The sequence below is a fragment of the Lethenteron reissneri genome, chromosome 67, assembly GCF_015708825.2.
Source record: "Lethenteron reissneri isolate LAM-NWPU_2019-01 chromosome 67, ASM1570882v1, whole genome shotgun sequence".
NCBI classification, from domain to species: domain Eukaryota; kingdom Metazoa; phylum Chordata; class Hyperoartia; order Petromyzontiformes; family Petromyzontidae; genus Lethenteron; species Lethenteron reissneri.
This window is the reverse complement of record NC_083845.1, coordinates 1,837,360-1,860,881: the sequence shown is the minus strand read 5'-3', so window position 1 is coordinate 1,860,881 and position 23,522 is coordinate 1,837,360. Positions and strand designations below refer to the sequence as shown.

Sequence of the window (23,522 nt, the reverse complement as noted above, 5' to 3'; positions counted from 1 at the left end):
ATGGGCAGTGCTGAGTCTATGGGCAGTTTTTTGTTTATGGGCAGTGCTTAGTCTATGGGCAGTGTTGAGTCTATGGGCAGTGCTGAGTCTTTGGGCAGCGTTGAGTATATGAGCAGAGTTGGGTCTATGTGCAGTGTTGAGTCTAAGGGCAGCGTTGAGTCAATGGGCAGCGTTTAGTCTATATGCAGTAAACTGTCAGCTAAACTCCATATAAATTTTTTTTACCAGGTTAGGCCCATTGAGCTATGCAGCTCCTTTTCCGAAGCGACGTAACCACAAATGATAGCTCAACTAAGTGGCTTATCATCAGGTGTAAATTTATGGCGGTCAAATAATCTAAACGTGTGATGTTGATTCTAAACTTAAAGATAAAAATCAGAGGACTTGGAGGAAATCCACGTCATCACAGGGAGAAGATGCAAACTCCAAATATCCAGGCGTCAGGGTCGGGATCGAACCCACGTCCTGTATACCAGGCGAGGTAGTTAACATCTCTCCACCATGGCACCCCAGTGTTGATTTTCATGGCAGTGCTCGTCTATGGGTAGTGTTTTGAGTCAATGTGCGGTGTTGACTCTATGGTCGGTGTAGAGTCAATGTGCAGTGTTGATTCTAAGGGCAGCGTTGCGTCTATCCATGGTATTTAATCTATGGGCGCTGTTGACTATGGGCGATTTTGAGTCTATGGGCAGCATTGAGACTATGGGCAGTGTTGACTGTTGTCAGTGTTGATCGGCAGTATTGTCTATGGGCAGTTTTGAGCCTATGGGCGGTTTTCAGTCGTGGTGGTGTTGAATCTATCTGCAGTGTTGAGTCTATGGGCAGTGATATGGACCTTTCTTGACAGTATTAAATTATAACAATAGGTTTTACCCTTTCTAGCAAAAAAACAGGTGTCAATATGTTAAAACACCAAACAGAAATCGTATTCAAGGAATCCTGTCTGCATTAACCACACGTACTTGTAATATGATGCATTGTCGTTGAAACGGATTGGTCCACACCAGGGACAACTTTATTTAGGGCCTAGTCTCAAAGTGTTAGACCAGAGAACGCCAAAAGGCGAACAGCACAAAGATAGTGCCAATATCAGGGCATTTGTAGCTCGGGGTGAGCAGCTACAATACGGGACCTTTCTTGTCAGTATTAAAATATAGCAATAGGTTTTACCCTTTATGGCAAATAAAAAGAGCATGTTTTTTGTTTGCATGTTCACCACAAGTACGTGTGATTAATGAAGACAGGATCCCTTGAATAAGGATTCGTTTGGTGTTTTAACATCTTGACACCTGCTTTTTTGCCAGAAAGAGTAAACCCTATTGTTATGGGGTCTGTATAGTTGGACAAAGTACACAACCGCCAGCAATTCTCTGCGAGTCCGCCAGTGATAGAACGCGACTACCGTAAGCGAGTATGACTTCAACCCTGTCCTTCAGCTGACAGAACAGCTCCTATGCCGAGATCACTGGCGTCGAAGATGAAGGGCAGGGGGAAGTCTGGGTATGCTAAGGGCGGAGCATCCGTGAGCCGATCGCGCAGCCTGACAAAGGCTGTTTCTTCCTCCATCCCCCAATGAAATGTTTGGTTCTTATTTAACATATGCAGGGGCTTCGTGATTGTGGCGAAATTCGGAAAAAAATCGCCGATAACAAGACGTGAACCCGACAAAACTGTGTACATTACTCACTGAATTAGGGGTTGGACAATTTTGCACACACGCAGTTTTCTCGGGATCAGTAGCAACACCCGACACGCTTACCACATGCCTCAAATATTGCACCGACGTTTGCATCAAATGACATTTGGACGGTTTTAATTTTAAGTTGGCTGAGCGTACCCTAGGCAGCACCATGCGCAACCGTTGCGGCTGTTCATCAGACGAGCAACCGAACACGATGACTCCATCCAAGTATATGAGCCATGACTCCCACTTTAGCCCCAGTTCCATGAGCCTTTGGAATGTGGCCGGGGCAAATTGTAAGCCCATCGGAAGGCAATTAAACTCATACAACCCCTGAGGTGTACGAAATGCCGTTTTGGCCCTCGAGGCGCTGTCCAAGGGGAGTTGCCAGAGTCCTGAGAATAAGTCCGACGTAGAAAAATGTTTTGCCCCTGACAATGCGTCTAATGAGTCGTCAATGTGCGGGAGCGGATATGCATCAGCCAACGTGACCTTATTTAGGCGGCGGAAATCAACACAAAATCTCAAACTGCCATCTGGCTTTTTCACAAGGACCACAGTAGCTCCACAAGGGAAGGTAAATGGAGAAATCATGTTCGCCGCTAACATCTCATCTACCAACCAACTGTACGTGTGATTTTTCGACGGGGCTCATACGATATTAATTTTTCCGAATAGGGGGAGAATCTCGTGTGTCGATGTGATATTCAGCAAGGCTTATATCGCCCTGTGTCATACTGCCCCCTGCTGAATAAATTGGAGAATTGCAGGAGCAGTTATCTTGGCCGCTTTGCTCTTCGGACAGTTCAGCATTCTCACTCCACAATGTATTGATCCAACTCTCCTCGGCTGACGAAACATCGACAGCGACTCCTGCTATTACAGTTTCTGTTGGGTCCACCGTCTCCATAATTACAGGTCCTGCGTGCAATAATACGGTCCCTGCTTGCACCGCAATCGGTTGCTCCCCGACATTCAATACGTGGAGTGACTCACTTCGGAGACAGGGTTCGTTAAGGCACCTTCTTTATTCCACACGTCAGGGAAGTACAGACACCCTACGTGCTTACACACTAGTCACACATCCGTCTCTTTTGACGGCAGTATCTAGCTAGTACAGTTGGCAGGATGTCTAGCCAGCGATGTCTAAGGGTGGTCAAGACGGCAGCGACGAAGGTGACGAACAGCGACGCAGCGAGGGGGATCCACTTCCAGCAACAGCCCCGAGCTCTCGCCCCAGGCCCCCTTTTATCCTCCTGGCGTGGCCTCGCTCCGCCCTCGCCACACCCCCTTTCTGGAACCTACTAGCAGGTTCCCGGGCTTCCAGATGGACCCCTTCCTGAGCTTCTCTTTAGTTCTCCTCACCCCTGTACATATATACTCCCTCTGCTGACGTGTGTATACTGCCCTCTGCTGTCAGTACCACTTTTCCGTCAGCAGCCAGCGTTATTACACTACATCTGTAAGAACGGCTTTTGGTCCGCTCTTATGACTGTCTGTGCTGCTGCTAACATCAATCTGCGAGTCGTCGCATGCAATGGAGCAATCAAAAGCGACCACTCGGTGCGCGTATTAGTTATTTATTTGCGGTATCTCAATGGTATTAACATTTGCGCGCTTGGAGGTATATTCACAGATTCACTCACCAATGCCTGCACTGTCATGCCCGTCTCGGAATATTTTTCTGTTGGTTTTAGAAAAAAAATGCGAGTTGCGGACGGCGTTTCAATGCAGCATCAATCAGTGAGTATACGCAACGGCAATTGTTTTAAAAGTCGGTTCCCAGCACGCATGGGGCCGCTAGCATAGTTGAAACTAAAGTGAGTCCCGTCAAGGCGAGTTCCCCAATTTGCACTTGTGCAACGACTTTTCCCATAATTCCCATGTTAGGGGCCGTCCATAAATGACGTCACGCACCTCGGGGGGGGGGTCAGACATTTGTGACGATGTGTGACGAGGGGGGGGGGGGGTTGAGAAATGTGACGTCACATCAAAATGCGCAACTTTAAATAAATATACACAACACGTTCTACTTATTGAAATAGACTTTTTAATCAATGTTTTCTCCTACAACATCAGAGTGCAGCGCCACATTAAATACGCACTACAATGACAATAGTTTAAAGCGATTTGTGACGTCATATTTGAGGGGGGGTCTGACTTTTTGTGACGTCGTGTGACAAAGGGGTGGGGGGGGGGATAAAAAATCGTCCAAAATCGCGTGACGTCATTTATGGACGGCCCCTTAGCGCCGTTTGCCACCATATACCTGTTCGTACCGACGTTAATAATAGTAGCCGACGCTCCAGTATCAATAAATTATAAGCGTACCGCCACTCCGCCCACTGAACCCATGACCACAGAGGTTCCCGTGGCTGCCGCTAGAACCCTCCAAGACAGCTTCTTCCACTGGTTGCCCAACTCGGGCCACCGGTTGAAAAGCGAGTCCCGACCTTCTTTAGGAGATTTCGCGACCTCGTTACCCCCGACGCTCGTCGATTTAGATGGTACATGCGACATGGTGATGGACGCTGTGAGTGACGATGAGTCCCTCAATGAATGAGGTTATTGTTTTAGCCGTCTGTCTGAGGTGTCACGATTCGCCTGGTGTTGAAGTGCCGCGGTAGTTGATGGAGAGTTGGACGCCGTCTTTGTCGCTTGCAGCGGGTCGCTCTTGCAACCCCGCGCGATGTGGCCGGGTCGGCCGCAGCGACCCCCGTCGCGGAATCGCCATCTCTCTCCTGGGCCCGGCCCATCCACGGACCGCCGCCACCACCTCCCGCGGGTCCCCGGTGATATCTGCTGCTGCCGCAATGAGGGGGGCATCAGCGACGGCGCTCCTTGTCCGTCAACCGGGCAGGAGGCGCAGCCGACGGAGTCGGGGCTCCCCTCCATCCGAGCCACCACCCGAGTCCACTGGCTCATCCCCTCGTGGGCCCGCAGGCATCAAGTCACCCACAAATAACTTTGAGCCTCCTCTTCCACTATGGGAAGCACACCGCCATCTCCTAGACCAACGTCAAAAAAAAATACAGGTAGTCCCCGAGTTACGATGTTCTGACTTACGATATTTCGATCTTACGAAAGCGATATGACAAAATTGTAAAATATTTTAAAGTTCGCGTGGCAGGCAAACGAAGCAGCGTACGAGGTACGATGCTGCACATTGGGACGCTGCCGGGATGTACGCATCTCCCGCCTTGTGTGGTGATGCCTCTCACTCTCACCAGCGGTCGACAGAGTTAAGTTGTCTCGGTGTTAGCGGACAGAATCTTGGTGAGTACAGACAATATACATTACGTGCAATGCATGTATAATACGTAGCTTTAGCGATTTCATTTTAGGGTTACCACGATACGATACGTTCAATGCATGTTAAAAGTTTTTATAGCAGATAGGATTGTTTCCTAAAAAAACTTTCTATTAAATTGCAGTTCATATAGGTAGGCTAAGAATTAACCTTTTTTTTACTTCACATTTTACTGTGCAATACAGTATTGTAATTAATAAATACGTACAATATACAGTTTATACAGTACGGTACTGTAAATTGCTCTGTTTTGCTAAATTATCCCCATTCTTTAAGACTCCTGGGTAGGCTAGGCCATCTTCGACTTACGACATTTTTGACTTACGATGGGGTCGTCGTAACGCATCTCCGTCGTAAGTCGGGGACTGCCTGTACCAGTGAGTCCAGCGACGTCTCGTCAAGCCAATTCGTTACTCGTGCAGCACGCCGATGTGTTGGAGAGCAAAGCCACAATATTTACAACTAGATTTGAAGTTTTCGTGACTGCAAGGATCCATACTCTTGGTTCTTTCGGTAAAGTCACGTGGCAATAACATTTTCTTGCTGTGGTGTTCACACCTGATGATGATTGCTTGTGTTGCAATCGAAGCGTTGTGATTAAATTTTATTTATTATTTTCTTTACCTACGTGACTTTACCGAAAGAACCAAGAGTATTTACAATTAGATTTACATTCAGATTGTGAATGTTATGGTTTGGCATGTTCTCTTTACGTGACAAACCTTACTAGTTGGTTGTGTCGGGTGGTGGCGGATTTCAACGACACATTTATATTTTACGCGATCTAACCCAAAAAAACTCAATTATGGATGATATTGGTCTATACAGTATATTAAATCAACTTTCCCGCCAAAATTATTCAAATTTAGCGTAACCGCCCTGGAGGCTGGAGCGGACCAATCAGCGCGCGGTTGGCGGTGGGGGGGGGGGAGGCGGCGGTGGGGGTAGGGTGGGGGGGAGGTGGCGGTGGGGGTCGGGTGGGGGGGAGGTGGCGGTGGGGGGGAGGTGGCGGTGGGGGGGCGATCTGGCAAATCCCGCGGGCCCAAGTCTCGCGGCAGTTCTCACGAGAACCCGAACGAGACTTGAGAGCGCGGAGAGACCGGCCCAGCGAGGAGGCGACGGAGCAATGGTGAGAGACACTGGGACAGAGCAGAGAGACACTGGGACAGAGCAGAGAGACACTGGGACAGAGCAGAGAGACACGCGGGGAGAGAGACAGGCGGGGAGCGTTTGGCGTGCGGTGGTGGGACGCGGTTCGCTGAATTGCGACAGAGACGCGGACAGGCCCAGGCTGCGCGCACTGTACGCACAAGTGAACCGAGCCGTGTTACAGTGCGTACTGTACGTGTGTGTGTAAGGTGCACCTAGCCTGGCACAAGCGCCGCGGTGACTTCACCGCCGCTTAGTAGCCAATGACTGTTACGTGGGGAGCTATGGCGCGTTGGGCCACGAACCCGGCGACCCGAGTTCGATTCCCGCTCACGGCCAACGCCAGGGACAGTTTTATGAACCAGTAAATGGGTCTCCCCTAGGTCGACTCGGCCTCAAATGAGTACCTTGTGCGATGCGTAAACATCGCCACTGGAGAGACAAAGGCGGCCGGGTGTGGTGCTCGCCACCCACCCCCTCGTGTGCCGTGCCGGCCTTTATAGGTGCTCGCTAACAGCACTTGCCCCGACAGCCTGCTCAGGCTACACGAGGAATCATTTTTTTATTGCAGTTAACCCATAACACCTGTCCCGTCGCCTGTCGGCAGCAAGGGGCTTCCACGCCTCACGTGCACCTAGCCTGGCACAAGTGCTGAGGTGACGTCACCGCCACTTAGTGGCGAATGCCGATAGTTTTTGTGGCACCGTGGTGGCCAGGAGATGTTGACCCCCTCGCCTGGTCTACAGGAGGTCGTGGGATCGATCCCGACCCTGACGCCTGCTGCTGCTGCTGTATATTTGGAGTTTGCGTGTCTCTCTCTCATCATCATCACGGTGGCCAGGAGATGTTAACTCCCTCGCCTGGTATGCAGGAGGTCGTGGGATCGATCCCGACCCTGACGCCTGCTGCTGCTGCTGTATATTTGGAGTTTGCGTGTTCTCCCTGTGGTCGCGTATTTCGCTGCTATAAATGTGTATGTGATAATTAGCTTCGTCGAGGTATTATTTGTGGTAGCCAGGTCGCTTCTGAAAAAGAGCTGTATATCTCAGTGGGCCTTGCTTGGTAAAATTTAAATGAAAGTTTGTGTGCAGTATTAAGTCTTCCTGTGTCGATATCGACACTGACAAAAAAAATCACGGATTTGAGAACACGCGCAGCGTAGAGACCTTACCCCCTTGAGAAGTGAGTGAGGCTTGAACAGGATGCGTCCCGGCCAGACGCAACGATGGAGGGAGTTATTTATACTCTGTGCAACCGCTTTGGATTCTCCCCTGCCCTGCCACCTTTGTTTCCCTCTACTGCCACACTAATTATCTGTGTGCACTGGCGGAGCCAGTGGGGGTGGGGTGGCACGTGCCCCCCCCCCCCCAATGATCCGATAGAAATCCCTAATTTCGATCGGATCATTGGGGTTTATTAGTAATAAATCGGCATTTTGAGACCCCCACTGCCACTGTCCCAGGGACTATGAGATGATAGGACAATAGTCTTGAGTCCATAATTGGCAATAAGTAATGGCAAAGCAGTTATAAGCGACTCAGAATTGTGCGCAGTTGCGTATACAGTACACGACTTCCCTGAAGGCATTCATTCACCTTCAGCGAGCGTGATGCCGATCACACACGGTTTGAATTCGACCCTCGATCGATGGCTCGATTAAAAAGCAAGGGACAAGTCCTTACTAACAACTCCTCTATCATTTTTCATTGCTGGAGGGGTTGCTCCCCATACCTGAAAATTCTGGCTCCGCCATAGTCTGTGCGCCCTCTGCTACCGGCCGAGTGTGTTTTGTATCAAACCCGGAATTATCAAATGTTAAGTTTTTACGGAAAAAACGCTCCCTCGGCTTGTCTGCCGTGTGTGTGTGCGCTATTTGCTGCTGGTTGTGGGGAGTTGTACAGCGGTTAGCGCACTGCACTCTAAACCTGTTGGATAACAGTTCGATTCCCATTCACGGCCACCAACACAAGTGAAGAATATCTGCACCAGTCCTGCGCCTCAATCGGTCGACTCGGCCTAAAATGAGTACTTGGTGCAATGTGTAAAACTTGACCAAAGCTAAACTATTTTATGTTACCAGGTAAGGCCCACTGAGCTATGTATCTCTTTTTCAGAAGAGACCTGGCCACAAATGATCACCCAACGAGGTGGCCTGTGGAAATTTATAGCAGCAGCCAAATACACTAAACGCATGTTGATTTCAAATGTGGAGGGAAAAAACAGATGGAGGACCCGCAGAAAAGTCAACGCGACCATGGGGAGAGAGACACCGCAAACTCCAAATATGCAGCAGGCATCAGGGTTATGATCGAACCCGCAACGTCCTGTATACCAGGCGAGGTAGTTAACATCTCGCCACCCCGGCACCCGAACGATAGAGCCACAGCCAAAGGAGGGAATGCACCGAGGGGATGGCCACTGTGGAGATGGAGCGATGGAATTGGCTCGAGTGCTTCAGCGATTTAGGCATCCCGAGGTGGTGTGTGAGAGACAGAGATGGCTTGGGGAGGCTTTCATCCAGCAGTAGATAGGTCACGGCTGATGATGATGTGTGTGTGTGTCTCACAGTTGTTCTACTCATTCTTCAAGTCCCTGGTGGGCAAAGACGTGGTGGTGGAGCTCAAGAATGACCTCAGGTAACATCCAGGACCTGGGTTCGAATTCGGATATCAGCCACCTAACCACTGGTGAAACTGGGTTCTCAAGCGCAGCGAGTTGAAGGTCTCAGCTGGGTCACCAGTGACTCACATAGAGACAGAGACCCATTAGACACACAGAAATGTGCGCGCTTATACACAGAGTGAGTTGTGATTAAACTCGGTTCATAAGTGTAGCAAATTGAGTCTCGGTCCGGTCACTAATGACCCACACAGAAACTAATATTCTTGTAAAAAAAACTGTAGACTTTTATAGACATCCATAAGGTCATATAGATACCCATATATTCACACACAGACTTAGTCACCTATAGCTTACACACAGGCCCACAGAACACAATGAGTATGTGTTGTGATGTAAGTAGTGTGTTGGTGATGGGCGTATGTAGTGTGTGGTGATGCTGTGTGTGGTGTAACACTGTCCTCTGTTCACCCACAGTATCTGTGGGACGCTACACTCCGTAGATCAGGTGAGTTTGTGTGCAGCCAAATCGCCCTCAATGTGCCCAATCTCGTTCGGTCTCAGACGCTAATCAGGATTGAACCCGCCGAGTACATTGGTGGGTGACCGCCAGGGCTTGCCAGGTGTTGTGCACTAGGAGGGGATTAGTAGAGTTAGATGAGACGGGAGAGACAGTAGAGTGAGTGGAGGAGATTAGGTGAGTGATATGAGAGGGGAGAGGTAGGAGAGTGTGTGGAAGGGAGTAGAGTGAGATGAGAGGGGAGAGGTAGGAGAGTGCGTAGAGGGGAGTAGAGTGAGGGGAGAGGTAGGAGAGTGCGTGGAGGGGAGTAGAGTGAGATGAGAGGGGAGAAGTAGGAGAGAGTCGTGGTTAGGAGTTGGCCGTTCACACTGGAGTGTTCTACTCTGTGGACTTATTCCCGATGAGGAACATTTAGCTGGACGTAACTTGTGTGTGTGCTGTGACCATTGACCTGACCTGTGTGGGTCTCGCCCTCTGCAGTACCTGAACATCAAGCTGACCGACATCAGTGTCACTGACCCCGAGAAGTACCCACACATGGTGAGTGGTGACCCTTCACTCTCCCGTTACTTTTTATTTATTCTGCTGTTTAGCTTTTTATTTTATTCATAAGCGACCTGGCCACAAACGACAGCTCTATGAAGTGGCTTTATCGCAGCCAAATACTCTTAACCTGTGATGTTGATTCTAAATGTGGAGAGAAAAACCTGAGGACCCGGATAAAAATACACGTGACCACGGAGAGATACGCAAACTCCAAATTTACAACAGGCATCAGGGTTGGGATCAAACCCATGACCTCCTCTATACCAGGCAAGAGAGTTAATAGCTATATAGCTCCAGTGGGCCTTAGCTGGTAAAATAAAAAAAATGTAAATAGTTTAGCATGGAGGCCCATACACTCGCACAGATTAAACTGGGTTCTCAAATGTAGCGAGTTATTATTGCTGGAAAATTCATCACCATATTTCAATCCCACCCTCTTGTCTCCTCTGTCTCTCTTTTCTTCCTCTCTCCCCACCTCTGTCTCTTTCCCTCCCTCTCTATCGTTCTCTCTCTCTCCCCCCCCCCCTTGTCCCTGTAGCTCTCGGTGAAGAACTGCTTTATCCGAGGTTCGGTCGTCCGCTACGTGCAGCTCCCGGCAGACGAGGTGGACACGCAGCTCCTGCAGGATGCCGCGCGCAAGGAGGCCACACAGCAGAAGCAGTAGACACGGGGACGTGGAGACACGGAGACACAGAGACATGGGGACACAGAGACATGGGGACATGGGGGCGATGAGATGCAGGGGACACGGAGATACAGGGACGTGGCAACGAAGAGAGATGAGGACGTGGGGATGATGAGACACGGGGACAATGGTATGCGAGGACAAAGAGATGTGGAGATGCAGGGACACGGAGATGATGAGACATGGCCAAAACAAAGATGTGGGGACACAGGGAATTATGGGACACAGGGATGATGAGACATGGGGACACAGGCATGTGGGGGCAGGGAAATGCAGAAATATGGGGACATAGAAACAAAGAGATAGGGGTAAGCGGGGAGACCCCAGGAGATGGATACGCGGAGACATCTGGGCACAGTGCAGGGAGCACGGTGCCAGGTTGCGCGCGACGGATTTGTGGGCAGGGGGTGGAGCCCCCTGAGGCATCCAGTTGTTGAGATGGGTCGTGAGGGTTCAGAAGATCAGAGTCTCGATTGAGACCGAGCTGCAGGAGACCACCTTCAAGGCCAGTGTCTTCAGACTCGGTTCCTCGGCACAGTTTGTGGGCCGGGGTTGGGCCATGCACGGATAATGGCCGTACTCAGGTGGTGGCTTTAGGATGGGGTGGAGGCCTTTGCCAAGTGATGGGAAGATACAGACTGACAACAGTGACAACAACACCGACACGACACTTACAGAGTGAGTAGGTAGTGAGTGACTGGAACCGTAGTCTCGACACAGAAGGGAGAGGCGAGTAAAATTGGCCTCCCTTGTCTCCTCCCTGTGCCTCCCCGTGTCTCGTTCCTGTGCCTCTGTGTCTCCCTCCCCGTGTCTCCTCCCCGTGAATTGTAAGTGAATGTTCGTACCGAGTCGGTTTTTGTTTCGTTTGGTGCGGGTGTCATTTGTTTTGTTTTTTATAAATAAACGTGTACAGCACTGCTGCTGCCCGCCGTCCCCGTGTGGTATCGTATTTAGCGAGGACGCATCCCTCACCCGTGGCATCATCGGCTTACGTGGGAAGGCCTCGCCCGAGTCTCAAAACGCGTTTTCAGGAGGGCGCGGCTACATGAGGGATGTTTGGGGCATTTACATCGGTGGTTTTAGTTGTTTCAGAATCATCAGCGGTGATCATTAATAAAGGTGAAGCAAACTCCCACAGCACGTCAAACAATCATCTCCACTGTTCCTCCCCTAAAACAACCTCCATCTCTTCTCCCCTAGCCCACGATCCAGCGACTACTGATAGTCCCCCAGCTACGACCAGGTCTCGCCCAGCCCCTATCACTACCCCAGCCCCTATCACTACCCCAACCCCGATCACTACTCCATCTCACTACCCAACCCCTATCACTACCCCAACCCCTATCACTACCCTTATCTTACTACCCCAACCCCTATCACTACCCCAACCCCGATCACTACCCCAACCCCTATCACTACATCTCACTACCCAACCCCTATCACTACCCCAACCCCTATCACTACCCTTATCTTACTACCCCAACCCCTATCACTACCCCAACCCCTATCACTACCCCAAACCCGATCACTACCCCAACCCCTATCTCACTACCCAACCCCTATCTCACTACCCCAAACCCGATCACTACCCCAACCTCTATTACTACACCAATTTCACTACCACAACCCCTATCACTGCGCCTATCTCACTACCTCAGCCCCCATCACTACCCCAACTCCTATCACTACCCCAGCCCCTAATACTACCCCTATCACTACCTCAACCACTTCTGTCATAACTACACCACTAATAACCCCACTCTTTATCTCAACCACTAACGTCTTATGTACAATAAAAAAAATTGTAAAGCGCCTTGGAATAAGGCACTTTAAATCTTTATAAGCTGAGTTGACTGGCGGTGATGATGGCGGAGCTGATATTGATTCTAACTACCGATGGTGTATATGTATCTCTGATTCTCTACAAGTCTATCTCTATGGGGTTACTTTACGTTCCATAGTGTGGCTTGCATGGCCACTATCGCATTACTGTGGCTTGTGTACTTTTTGAATGTGAGTGTATATTTATGTGTCTCTGGGTTTGCTATGTGGTCCATAGTGTGGGTTGTATGGCTACAATCGCACGTCTGTGGCTTGTGTATTTAATGTTTCTATGAGTTTGTGTGTCTCTAAGTCTATATATATCTCTATATCTACGAGTATATTGTTGAGTCTTACTCTACAGTCCATAGTGTGGGCTGCGTGGCTACAATTGCACTTCCGTGACTGCCTTTACGTTTGCGTTCATGAAGGAGACGAGTTGCAGCATTGGCGTGCTGCTGATGTTCTCATGCGGTCGATGGTTCCACCACCAGTGTGGTTGAGGAGAGGAGTGTCAAATCCATGAAGACGGGCAAATGCCTGAAACGTCGCCTATTGCACATACAATTTTAAGGCCATGCAAATGTTAAGGAATGCGCTGAGATTTTTATTTGTTCTTTCGCACCACTGGCAACGCAGCAGCAGCATTCTCAGGGTGGGGACCCACTTTTGCCCGATAAGCCACAATTAGTGTGAACGCGAGAGATAGAAGCGAGAGTCTGGACTGCGGCCGACGTAAAAAAAAAAATCTACGTTTCTCATACAGGACCCTGCCCATCAAGCCCGCCTCCGGTTTCAACCTCCCCACGCCGCCAGCAGTCGACCATCGACCGACCCAGGCCATGGGGGGGGGGGGGGGGCGTGTGGCCAATGCGGCTACCGGACGCTCAAATGACGCCATCGAAGATTTGGTGGCCTGTGAGAGTGCGGCCATGAATCACAAACCATCAATCCCAGCGTAAACACTCCTTGAAAGGAGGAATGGACAGAGATCCACTCTGCTTCTGAACCAGACAATTAAGTGGATTACAACTCTAATGGCATCTTTTATCTGCCGTTATTAATCCATACGAAAGAAGAAGTGTGAGGGCCACCACACCATTTGAAACCATTGGGGGTTTGATAGCAGCACGATGATGGGGGGGGGGGGGTGTTTTTACATCTTGTTTATTAAATTTCGATTTAAAGCTTTCGTGACTGCAGGGATTCATAGTCTTGTTTTTTTCGGTAAAGTCACGTAGAAGGGAAATAATAAACAAAATTATTACGACGTTTCGATTGCAACACAAGCAATCATCATCAGGTGTGAAAACCTTGCTGTGTTTTTTGCTTGCTGTGGTTTTCACACCTGATGATGATTGCCTGTGTTGCAATCGAAACGTCGTGAGAACTTTATTTTATTTGTATTATTTCCCTTCTACGTAACTTTACCGAAAGAACCAAGAATATATTGTGTATTGTTAAGGGGGACCGCACGAAAGGCCGCCAGTGGCCCCTGGTGGCCAATGAAGAACCCTGAAATTACGTAGTAGCTGCGTGGTGGTGGTGGCTATGCCACTGCGCGTGGCTGTCTGTGATCCAGCGGTGCTGTGGAGGCAGCACCAGCAGCGAGAGGTTGGTGGATCACCACCACAGATGGGGTTGCAAAACTCCCTTCTACCCTTGGGTGGGCGTCGAGAAGAAGGAGCCCGTGCCCCTGGCTCTGCCAGGAGAAGGCAGTAGAGCAAAAATGTGGACGTCACCTGTACCAGATGTTGAACTTCTTTCGCACAGTACGTAGCTAACCGTGCTAATTGGAGGTTCCGTCTATACGGGGATAGAGTGTTTCCCCCTCGCACGCGTGGGGTTTCTCCGGGTGCTCCGCTTTCCTCCCACACGTGTAAACACTCATTAACTGGTCGATAACACCTTCATATATGGCAACGTGTTGGCAAATGTTGACTACCTCCTCTGGTATACAGGATGCTGTGGGTTCGATTCCAACCCTGACGCCTGCTCTATATTTGGTGTTTGCGTGTCTGTTTCTCCGGGTCCTCCGGTTTTTCCCTCCACATTTAGAATCAACGTCACGCGTTTAGAGTCTTTGGCTGCTAATATATTTCCGCGTGATGCTGATAAGCCACTTCATTGAGCTATCGTTTATGATTGCCAGGTCGCTTCTGAAAAAGAGCTACACAGCTGAGTGGGCCTTACCTGGTAAAATAAAAAATAGTTTAGTTTTTAGATTATATTTTGCGGACCGCAGAGCGTGGACAAATATTGGTCGTGCCGGTTCCTCACCGCGTGGCTGCCTCTGCATTTCCGGCTCCTCCGTCCGTGGTTCCTGAGCAACTGTGCAGATGCCGGTAAAGTAACATCTTCATACTCTTAGTTCTTTCGGTAAAGTCACGTAGGTAAAAAATGAAATAAAAATGAAAATAACGACGTTTCGGAGGCAACACAAGTCTCCGTCATCAGGTGGGACCGTCACAGCCAGATTAGCTGCATCAAGTGAGGGAGGAATTCAAGATGTAGGCTCTTAAGTACCAGTTCAGGGAGGAGGGGGGAGGGGCTTATCAGAATGTGGTAGCCAATGAATGGAAAGTATCGGAAGGGGGGGGGCTAACAGAGGGACGGGGTACTCGTGGTCGAGGTCAAGGACGTGTTTGTGCGCAAGTCACTGTGGATGTACATCATAGGAAAGGAACGAAAATGCCCATGTTTATACCAATGTTGGCTGACAATAAAGAGAGTACTGTTAAACGTTAGGGATGTTAACACTCGGTAAAGTAAAAAATAGTGCCTGTCAGATAAGATGGTCCAACAATGTGTAATTAAATCTTTTTTGCATGGTTGATAACATCTTTCCAATGATTACTAAGTTTGTACCCATCATCACGGTTGAAATTATGTCTGTGTTTGTATATCTGAATGGCTTCGTGTACAAACCTTTGATGGTAGCCAGAGGGTCTGCAGAGCACCTGGTCTCGGAGAAAACAATCCCATGAGAGCCCACCGCGTTGTAGTTTTATAAGGGCACCACGGGACTAGCCCCTCCCCACCCAGCCCCACCCCCCACCCAGCCCCTCCCCACCCAGCCCTTCCCCACCCTCCCCACCCAGCCCCTCCCCACCCAGCCCCTCCCCACCCTCCCCACCCAGCCCCTCCCCACCCAGCCCCTCTCCATCCTCCCCTCCCCACCCATCCCCTCCTTCCCCACCCAACCCCTCCCTGCACGACGGACGGACACAATAATCACCCGTGGGCTGGTGAAACCAGGAGGTTCCTACCAGTAACATCATGTGATGAATGGATTCGTCCAACGCGCTCCACCCCCACCGCCTGCTGACTTAATGGGCCGGCCCGACCCGGAAGTGGTCCACGTCGCCGGGGTGCGTGGGAGCTCCCGGGGCGCTGCTCTATCCACTGCTGGACGGCGCCCCCCCCCCCCCCCCACGCCGTGGGGAGAGAGGGGTTGTTTGGCCATACTTCACCACTCCGGTCAGTACGGGTTGTTGGTGAACGATTGGGGGAGGTACAGTGACCAAATACAACAGACTGTTGGCGAGTAGCAGCACCTACGAAGGCCGGCACGGCGGCACACGAGGGGGTGGGTGGCCAGCACCACGCCCGGCCGCCTTTGTCTCCCCAGTGGCGATGTTTGTACACACCGCACCAGGTACTACTCATTTGAGGCTGAGTCGACCTAGGGGAGGCCCAGGACCGGTTCAGATAATCGTCGCAGGTGTTGGTGGAGAACACGGTTCCTAGCCGGGTTCGTATCGCAGCGCGCTAACCGCTACGCCACCGCTCCCCAGAGACACGTGGCGAGATTCACACACACAGAGACCCACGGTGCTGTTGGTGTGGTCCGTCTCGTACGATTTGGCGACGAAACTTGCAAGCGAAAAGCAGCTGGCGACGTGATATTTATTGCATCAATGCGTGTGCAATTTGTACGGCCGCGGGGACACAGACTTATTTGATGTAAATGTTTTACAGTGCTACCTCGGAATACGACGTTAATTCGTTCCAGAAGGAAGGACTTTTTCCGAAAATGAGGTAGCCCAACGAATCTTTCCCATAAATAAATGGAAAGGAAATAATCCGTTCCAGAGTATAAGAAATTATATTTTATATGGCATATTATACATTAATGGGGTTGTATAAAATAATTTAGACACTACGTATTACAAAAATGCATAGATAAATTAAAATAAATGCATAAATAAATTAAAATTAATTGAAATTAAAATAAAATGTGACGTCGCTTCACCTTGCTGAGAGGAGTTGATCGCCTACGAGGATGGTGGTGAGGCAGGGGAGGAGGAGGAGATGGTATTTTTTGGAAGGAGAGTCCCCTTCCATTACAACTTCAGGAAGCTGAAATTCTGTGGTTTTTTCTCTTTCTCTTTTCTGTCTTTTTTCTTGACTTGGACCTGGTTGAGGCTCACCAGGTTTGAGTTTTACTAAAAACCTGCCCATTGAAGTTTGTTTTTGCCTTCTAAGAATGTTCCTGAAGTGTGACATTATCTGGTCATTCCACACACTACTGTTACGGCTTGTTAGAGCTTTATTGGGGTGGTATTTGCTGCAAAACTTTGCACTTCCATCCATTTTGCACACATTTATTTAATAAGTGAAGTAGGAGCTTTCTCTATCTCCTCCTCGCCTGAATTCGCAAAAAAATAACGTTAAAATGACAATAAAACACGTGAAAATTCACAGAGTTATCGCAAGGGTTGTGCACTGAACCAGATCTACTGTACAGGCAGACTGAGGAGCGGCGCTTTGTTTCAGTCGTGAACGGGGTCTACGCGGGTACGCGGTGACTCATCCCGACCCATACACGTTCTAGCGAGCGCGTCGTATCCCAAGCAAGACGTCGTATCCCAAGCAAGACGTCGTATCCCAAGACATTTTTTTCTCGTCAAAACACGACGTATACCAAATTCGACGTATTCCAAAGCGGTTGTATACCGAGGTATGACTGTAATCCCTTGTTCATCTCGACGTCCTTTTTACTTCTATGTCTCAATAGCGTCACGGAGATGGCGTGACGTGAGGGTTCTGCCTTTGTAGTGAGGGTTGTAAGTTGACGCTGAGGAGGGGGAAGGAGGTGCCTTGGCCCCCATGTGGAGTGACGTCAGCCGCTAATTATTATTAATGAGGGGGGTCCATGTGGAGGACGTCACCTGTTCATGATTATTAATGAGGGGGGCTGGTCGACGTGGAGTGACGTCACGCGCGGGACACACAGACATTCTTGGCTCATAGTAAATACCGTTTGTGTGAATCGTGCATACCGTGCGTATTCATTTTTCTAATGATTCCATGTGTATATCACGAATGTGGAATGATGGTTGTGCCCCCGTGTCTCATGAACAGCAGTTACATAACCAGTTCTAACCCTGCTATCTTCTCCGCAGTGTCTCAGTATCGCAACGTCTCCTCATCGCTCTATCCCAGTGAGTTTGCCTCTCCCCAGTGTCGCTGCTGCTCCCTGGACTCTATCTCCATGTCTCTGTTTTTATTGTCCCCGTGTCTATCCCCGTGGCCCCATCTCCTGCACCCCTGTCCCCATGGCTCTGTAATTCGCCGTGCCTGTCCCTGCATCTCTCGTTGCCCCCTGTCTCCCCATGCCCTGTAACTTACCGTGCTTGTGTCACCGCGTCTTACAATGTCTCCCCGCGCTCTCCCCGTGTCCCTGCGTCTCTCCGTGTCTCCCCGTGTCCTCCCGCGCGTCTCCCTGCGTCTCCTCGTGTCTCTCCGCATCCCCCGTGTCTGCTCGTTCTCTCCGCGTTTGATCGTGTCTCCCCTTATCTCCCCGTGACTCTCCCCCCCTGCCCCTTGTGCAGACCGTCTCGATGGGAGTTTCCCGCCGGCTGCTGCGCCGTCTGCGCCGCTGGGCGCGCCGCGGCTCGTGCCGCCGCCTCCGCTCGCTGCTGCGCCGCCACCCGGAGATCTGCGGGGCGGGGGCCGGGGGGAGCTCGGCGGCGGGGGCGGCCCTGATCTCGGCGAGCCGCCGGGGCCACGCGTCCGTGGTGCGGCTTCTGCTGCGCCGCGGCGTGGACGGAGCGGCGACCAGGGGTCGCGGCGGGGAGACGGCGGCGCACGCAGTGGTGCACAGGGCGCTTAGACGGCCCGCGGACAAGGGTGCGGGGACACGCGGGGGCGCTCGGGGAGAGACACCAGGGAGACACGGGGGGAGACGTCATGTAGATCAGGGTTGAGACACACGGGGAAAGATATGGGGGAGACACGGAACACAACGGGGACGTGGGTGGGGATGCATGGGGGACACGGGGGGACACGTGGCCATGCCCATGGCAGCTCTGCCTGTGCGTGCGTATTCACCAGTAGCTGTAGGAGTGGGTCGCTGTCGTGTTTAATGCAGCACTGCGCTACAAATGCGGCAAGATCCCGAGTTCGATTCCCGCTCACGGCCACCACCAACCCCAGTGACGATTATTTGAAAGGGGTCTTGGGCCTCCCCTAGGTCGACTCAGCCTCAAATGAGTACCCGGTGCAGTGCGTAAACATCGCCACTTGGAGAGGCTAAGGCGGCCGGGCGTGGTGTTGGCCACCTACCCCCTCGCATGCCGTTATCGGCCTTCACAGGTGCGACTCGCCAACAGCACTTGCCCTAACTGTGTTGAGGCTACATGGTGGATCTTTATTTATGGTGCCGCAGGCTGCCTCCGCGTGATCGCCCTGCTGCGCAAGTACTGCCCGGACTGCCTCCAGGTGCGCAACCTGGACGGCATCACCGCAGCACACCTCCTGGCTCGCCTGCCTCACCAGGTGTGCCCCCCCCCTCCTCACCCCACTCCCTTCCATTCCCGATCCCCTCCTCCCCCAACCCAACTCCCCATTGCTTCCTCCCTGCTGTGTCTCACTCATCACTTTTCTACTTCTCCTCCTCCCCATGTCTATCACCTGCTCCCCCCTCCTCCTACTCCCTGTGTCTCCCATCTCCTACTCCTCTTCCGCCCCCTTCTTGCTGTGTCTCCAACCTCCTCCCCCGTCCTCCTCTTCCCCCTCCCCTTCCTCCCCACGTCTCTCACCTCCTCCCCCCTCTTCCGCCTCTTTCTCCTCATCCTCCTCCTCCGCCCCCACCCCCGCTTATCTCCGCGTGTCCCATTACCTCCCGCCTCCACCACCAGGGCGGGCTTGCGGAACAGCAGGAGGAGGCGGTGTCGCTGGTGGGGGCCATGCTGGGCGAGCGTGGGGGTTGGGGCTCCGAGGAGGAGGGGCCGTGGGGAAGCCGTGGGGAGGACTCCGCGTGGCTGCGCCGCGTGCAGGACGAGTGTGAGGACGAGTACAACACTGCCTGGGGGCGCTACGAGGGTGAGACGCCCACTCCCTCACCACCCGTCCGTGGGTCTCTCTGTGCGAGTCTGTGGGTCACCGAGTGATGAGTCTGCGAGTCTCTGTGCGAGTCTGTGGGTCTCTCTGTGCGAGTCTGTGGGTCACCGAGTGATGAGTCTGCGAGTCTCTGTGCAAATCTGTCGGTCTTTCCGTGTGATGAGTCTGTGGTTCACACGCACCTACTCCATGCTTCTCTTCACTTTCGCTCCGACCCAGACGACTTCGAGGCGGCGGACGGCAACGGCTCCGAGCCCGAGACCTTCGAGGGCTGGGTTCAGCGCCTGGCCCGGGAGCAGCGCGAGCGCAGCCGCCCGGGCCCCAGTGCCGCCGAGCTCCGGCGCCGGCGGCTCCGCGAGGAGCGCGAGCGGCGCGAGGAGCGCTGGCGGCAGGAGCTGCGAGCGACGCTCGCCACGGAGCACTCGGAGCGCCAGCGCCGCGCGGCCGCGGCCTCCTCCGCCGCGGCCGACGCCGCGGCCGCCGCCAAGGAGTCGTACGAGCGCCGGCTCCTGGCCGCGGCGGAGAAGCTGGCGCGGTCGGCCGAGTCCGCTGCCGATTCTGCCGGGGGTGGGGCGCAGCGGCAGGGGGAGCTGCGGTACGATGACATCCCGTGGCCGGCGCCGCACGGCACCGCCGAGGAGATGGCGGCGGTGCTGGCGCACGGCGTGGACCGGACGGAGGAGGGAGGCGCCCCCTACAGGCGCCACCTACGCCGCCAGCTCGTGTTGTGGCACCCGGACAAGTTCGAGCAGCGGTTTGGCGCAAGGCTGCACGTGGCCGAGCGGGAGGGCGTCCTGCGCACCGTCAAGGAGTTGTCGCAGGCACTCAACAGGCTCATGGGGGCCAGCGCCACGTGATCGCGGTGGTGGTGATGAGGAAGATGGTGGTGACGGTGGAGGTGATGGTGGTGGTGATGGTAGTGGTGATGATGAAGTTGGTGATGGTGGTGATGATGATGATGAAGGTGATGATGGCGAGCTGTGGTGCAGCGGTTTAGCGCGCCGGGCGTGGTGCTGGCCGCCCACCCCCTCAGGTGCTGTACTGGCCTTCATAGGTACTACTTGTTCACTTGCCCCAACGGTCTTTGTGTGAATGTGTGCATCGGGTCACGCCACTCCTCTTTGCACGAATACACGTCACAATATTACTAAATGTAAATTATCTGAAAGTCTGAAAAATGTACAAACATACTCTTCAAATGTTGAAAATCCAACAATTTTTAATACAAAGATTATCCTGATGTGTACACACGTGTCTGTGTGTGTGAGGCTGGTCGAAGCTTCAGGGGCTTCTCGGCCACGGTCATGCCCTCCTTTCATGCTTGCGAAACGTGGGCCCCCCCCCCCCCCCCCCGAATAGAACATCTACACCAGATCCATAGAGTTACATAGAGACGCATAAAGTTACATAGAGATGCATAGAGTTACATAGACATCCTGAGTTGCATCGACATCCATAGAGTTACGTAGAGACGCATAGACTTACATTGATATCCTTAGTTACATAGAGACGCATAGAGTTGCATAGATATCCTTAGTTGCATAGACATCCATAGAGTTGCATAGATATCCTTAGTTACATAGACATCCATAGAGTTACGTAGAGATGCATAGAGTTACATAGACATCCATAGAGTTACGTAGAGATGCATAGAGTTACATAGATATCCTTTCTTACTACTCTTTGGGTCTTTCGGTAAAGTCATGTAGATAGAAAAATAATCAAATCAAATAAATTCACGACATTTCGATCGTAACACAAGCAATCGTCTTCAGGTGAAAAATTACAGCAGGCGGAGTGCTGAGGCAGGAAGAAATAATCATTCCGCCTGCTGTAATTTTTCACCTGAAGACGATTGCTTGTGTTGCGATCGAAACGTCATTTTTTATTATTTTTCTATCTACGTGACTTTACCGAAAGACCCAAAGAGTATGAATTCCACGAAAGCTTTAAGTCAACCTATGTTACGTAGAGGCGCATAGAGTTGCATAGAGTTACATGGAGACACACCGAGGCCACAGCCCAAGACTGTGGGCAGTGGTGGCAGTCCCAGCACACGGCAGGGTGGAGTGAACGTGAAAACTCAACCAGCGCCAATCAGAACCAGAATACTGATACTGGAGGAATCCGATGAGTTGTCAAGCTCTTAGTTCACATGTCCAGTCGGGGTACGGGGGTCACAACATTACATCCACAAACAACATACACGAAGACAACAACAATAGCAGTGCAAAGTAAAGGAGGGGAAATCAAGTCACTAAATATGAATGAAAATAAATCAAGTATACAAGTACAAATTACATAAACATGAACCGGCACTTTTATACAAATCTTGACATCAGTGAGCTTTATAATCGAGGTTTGTTGGGTTGGATGGCATCAATATAAACGTGTCGTTAACCGCGCCACCACCCGACAGCCAATTATGAAGGTTGTGTCAACAAAACGTGCCAATTAGCTACTGGTTCAGCACACCCCGGTTGTGTTGGAGAGTAAATCCACTACAACATTTAGAATTCGAGTCGCAATAGTTCAGTCGTAGCGAGAGGAGTGATACGGGGGTGACTGAGCGCCAGTGAGCGAGCGAGAGCAGTGATTCGGTGAGTGCTGGGCTACAGGGCACCCTGTGGCTACCTTTGCATAACAGGTGCTATAGGCTGCTTCGGAGTTGTGCTAAACATGTGGGAGCGGCAGCCGCCCGTGAAGTCAAATCAATTCCTGTACTGCACTTCTATGGCTCCCCTTCCTGCCCGATGCATCCTCCGCCTTCACCGAGCCAACAAACCCCCGTGACTGGCGTGGTGAAGTATGTCAATCCACGGCTGGAGGCCCTCATCCAGCAGTGGATTTGGCATTGCTGCATGCGGAGCACGTGGGCTCGCTGTTTTAGGGGCCGTCCATATATGACGTCACAAAGCTCTGCCCCCCCCCACCAAAATAAAACACGCTTCAAATCGCTTTAAACTATTGTCATTGTAGTGCGTATTAAATTGGCGCTGCACTCTGATGTAGGAGAAAACATTTATTAAAAAGTCTATTTAATTAAGTAGAACGTGTTTATATTTAAAATTGCGCATTTTGATGTGACGTCACATTTCTCACCCCCCCCCCTCGTCACAAATGTCTGACCCCCCCTAGTTGCGTGACGTCATTTATGGACGGCCCTTTAGCCGCCGTTGCTGCTACTGTGTTCACTCTGGCGATGTCTGTGATGCTCGTGTCCAGGGAATCTCCGTGCCGTGCTACTCGCTCAACTAAAACTACACTATTTATTTGACCAAACTGAACTAGTTTTTTTACTTTAACCAAGCAAGGCGCGCTGAGCTACGTAGCTCTCTTTCAGAAGCGAGCTGCCCACAAATGACAGCTCAACAAAGGGGGTCGTCATCATGTGGAACATTTACAAGCCGTCAATACTCGCATTGGTTCTAAACAGGGAGGGAAAACCCGGAGGTGGTGATGATGGAACATCCACAGGGAGAGAGAGAGACACGCAAACTCCAAATATACAGCGGCAGCAGGCGTCAGGGTTGGGATCGAACTCACGACCTCCTGCACACCAGGCGAGGTAGTTAACATCTCCTAGCCACCGTGATGATGAGAGAGACACGCAAACTCCAAATATACAGCAGCAGGGTTGGGATCGAACTCACGACCTGCACACCAGGCGAGGTAGTTAACATCTCTTAGCACCGTGACGATGATGAGAGAGACACGCAAACTCCAAAAATACAGCAGGCGTCAGAGTTGGGATCGAACTCACGACCTCCTGCACACCAGGCGAGGTAGTTAACATCTGCTGGCCACGTGGTCTGTTCAGGCTGCTCTGGTGACCGATGGTGAA

General features: G+C 51.5%; 2 protein-coding genes across 5 annotated transcripts; both read left to right on the top strand.

Moving 5' to 3' along the window:
- The first annotated feature begins 5,994 nt into the window (after window positions 1–5,994).
- LOC133360032 (U6 snRNA-associated Sm-like protein LSm2) lies at window positions 5,995–11,430 on the top strand. The gene is made up of 5 exons (XM_061578601.1): window positions 5,995–6,120; window positions 8,709–8,776; window positions 9,237–9,267; window positions 9,760–9,819; window positions 10,364–11,430. The coding sequence occupies exons 1-5, from the start codon at window positions 6,118–6,120 to the stop codon at window positions 10,487–10,489; spliced, it is 288 nt and encodes a 95-aa protein (XP_061434585.1). The 5' UTR covers window positions 5,995–6,117; the 3' UTR covers window positions 10,490–11,430.
- A 4,263-nt stretch (window positions 11,431–15,693) lies between these two features.
- On the top strand, window positions 15,694–20,936 carry LOC133360073 (NF-kappa-B inhibitor-like protein 1). Of its 4 annotated transcripts, XM_061578662.1 has the most exons (6): window positions 15,694–15,811; window positions 17,740–17,778; window positions 18,169–18,466; window positions 19,005–19,114; window positions 19,477–19,660; window positions 19,898–20,936. In XM_061578662.1, the coding sequence occupies exons 3-6, from the start codon at window positions 18,178–18,180 to the stop codon at window positions 20,533–20,535; spliced, it is 1,221 nt and encodes a 406-aa protein (XP_061434646.1). In that variant the 5' UTR covers window positions 15,694–15,811; window positions 17,740–17,778; window positions 18,169–18,177; the 3' UTR covers window positions 20,536–20,936. The 4 variants fall into 4 exon arrangements, with proteins under 4 accessions (XP_061434646.1, XP_061434649.1, XP_061434650.1 ...); XM_061578665.1 differs by lacking the exon at window positions 17,740–17,778 and having other exon boundaries at window positions 15,699–15,811; XM_061578666.1 differs by lacking the exons at window positions 15,694–15,811; window positions 17,740–17,778 and adding an exon at window positions 15,863–15,989.
- Window positions 20,937–23,522: the final 2,586 nt, after the last annotated feature.

What these genes read in the sequence shown, in the direction of transcription:
- LOC133360032 (XM_061578601.1), top strand. An exon ending in GAGCTCAAGAATGACCTCAG is followed by an intron (nt 8,777 to 9,236) that starts GTAACATCCAGG and finishes GTTCACCCACAG; the next exon opens with TATCTGTGGGACGCTACACT. An exon ending in CCGAGAAGTACCCACACATG is followed by an intron (nt 9,820 to 10,363) that starts GTGAGTGGTGAC and finishes TTGTCCCTGTAG; the next exon opens with CTCTCGGTGAAGAACTGCTT.
- LOC133360073 (XM_061578662.1), top strand. Translation starts at nt 18,178, where the DNA reads ATGGGAGTTTCCCGCCGGCTGCTGCGCCGTCTGCGCCGCTGGGCGCGC. An exon ending in TGGCTCGCCTGCCTCACCAG is followed by an intron (nt 19,115 to 19,476) that starts GTGTGCCCCCCC and finishes CTCCACCACCAG; the next exon opens with GGCGGGCTTGCGGAACAGCA. An exon ending in TGCCTGGGGGCGCTACGAGG is followed by an intron (nt 19,661 to 19,897) that starts GTGAGACGCCCA and finishes GCTCCGACCCAG; the next exon opens with ACGACTTCGAGGCGGCGGAC.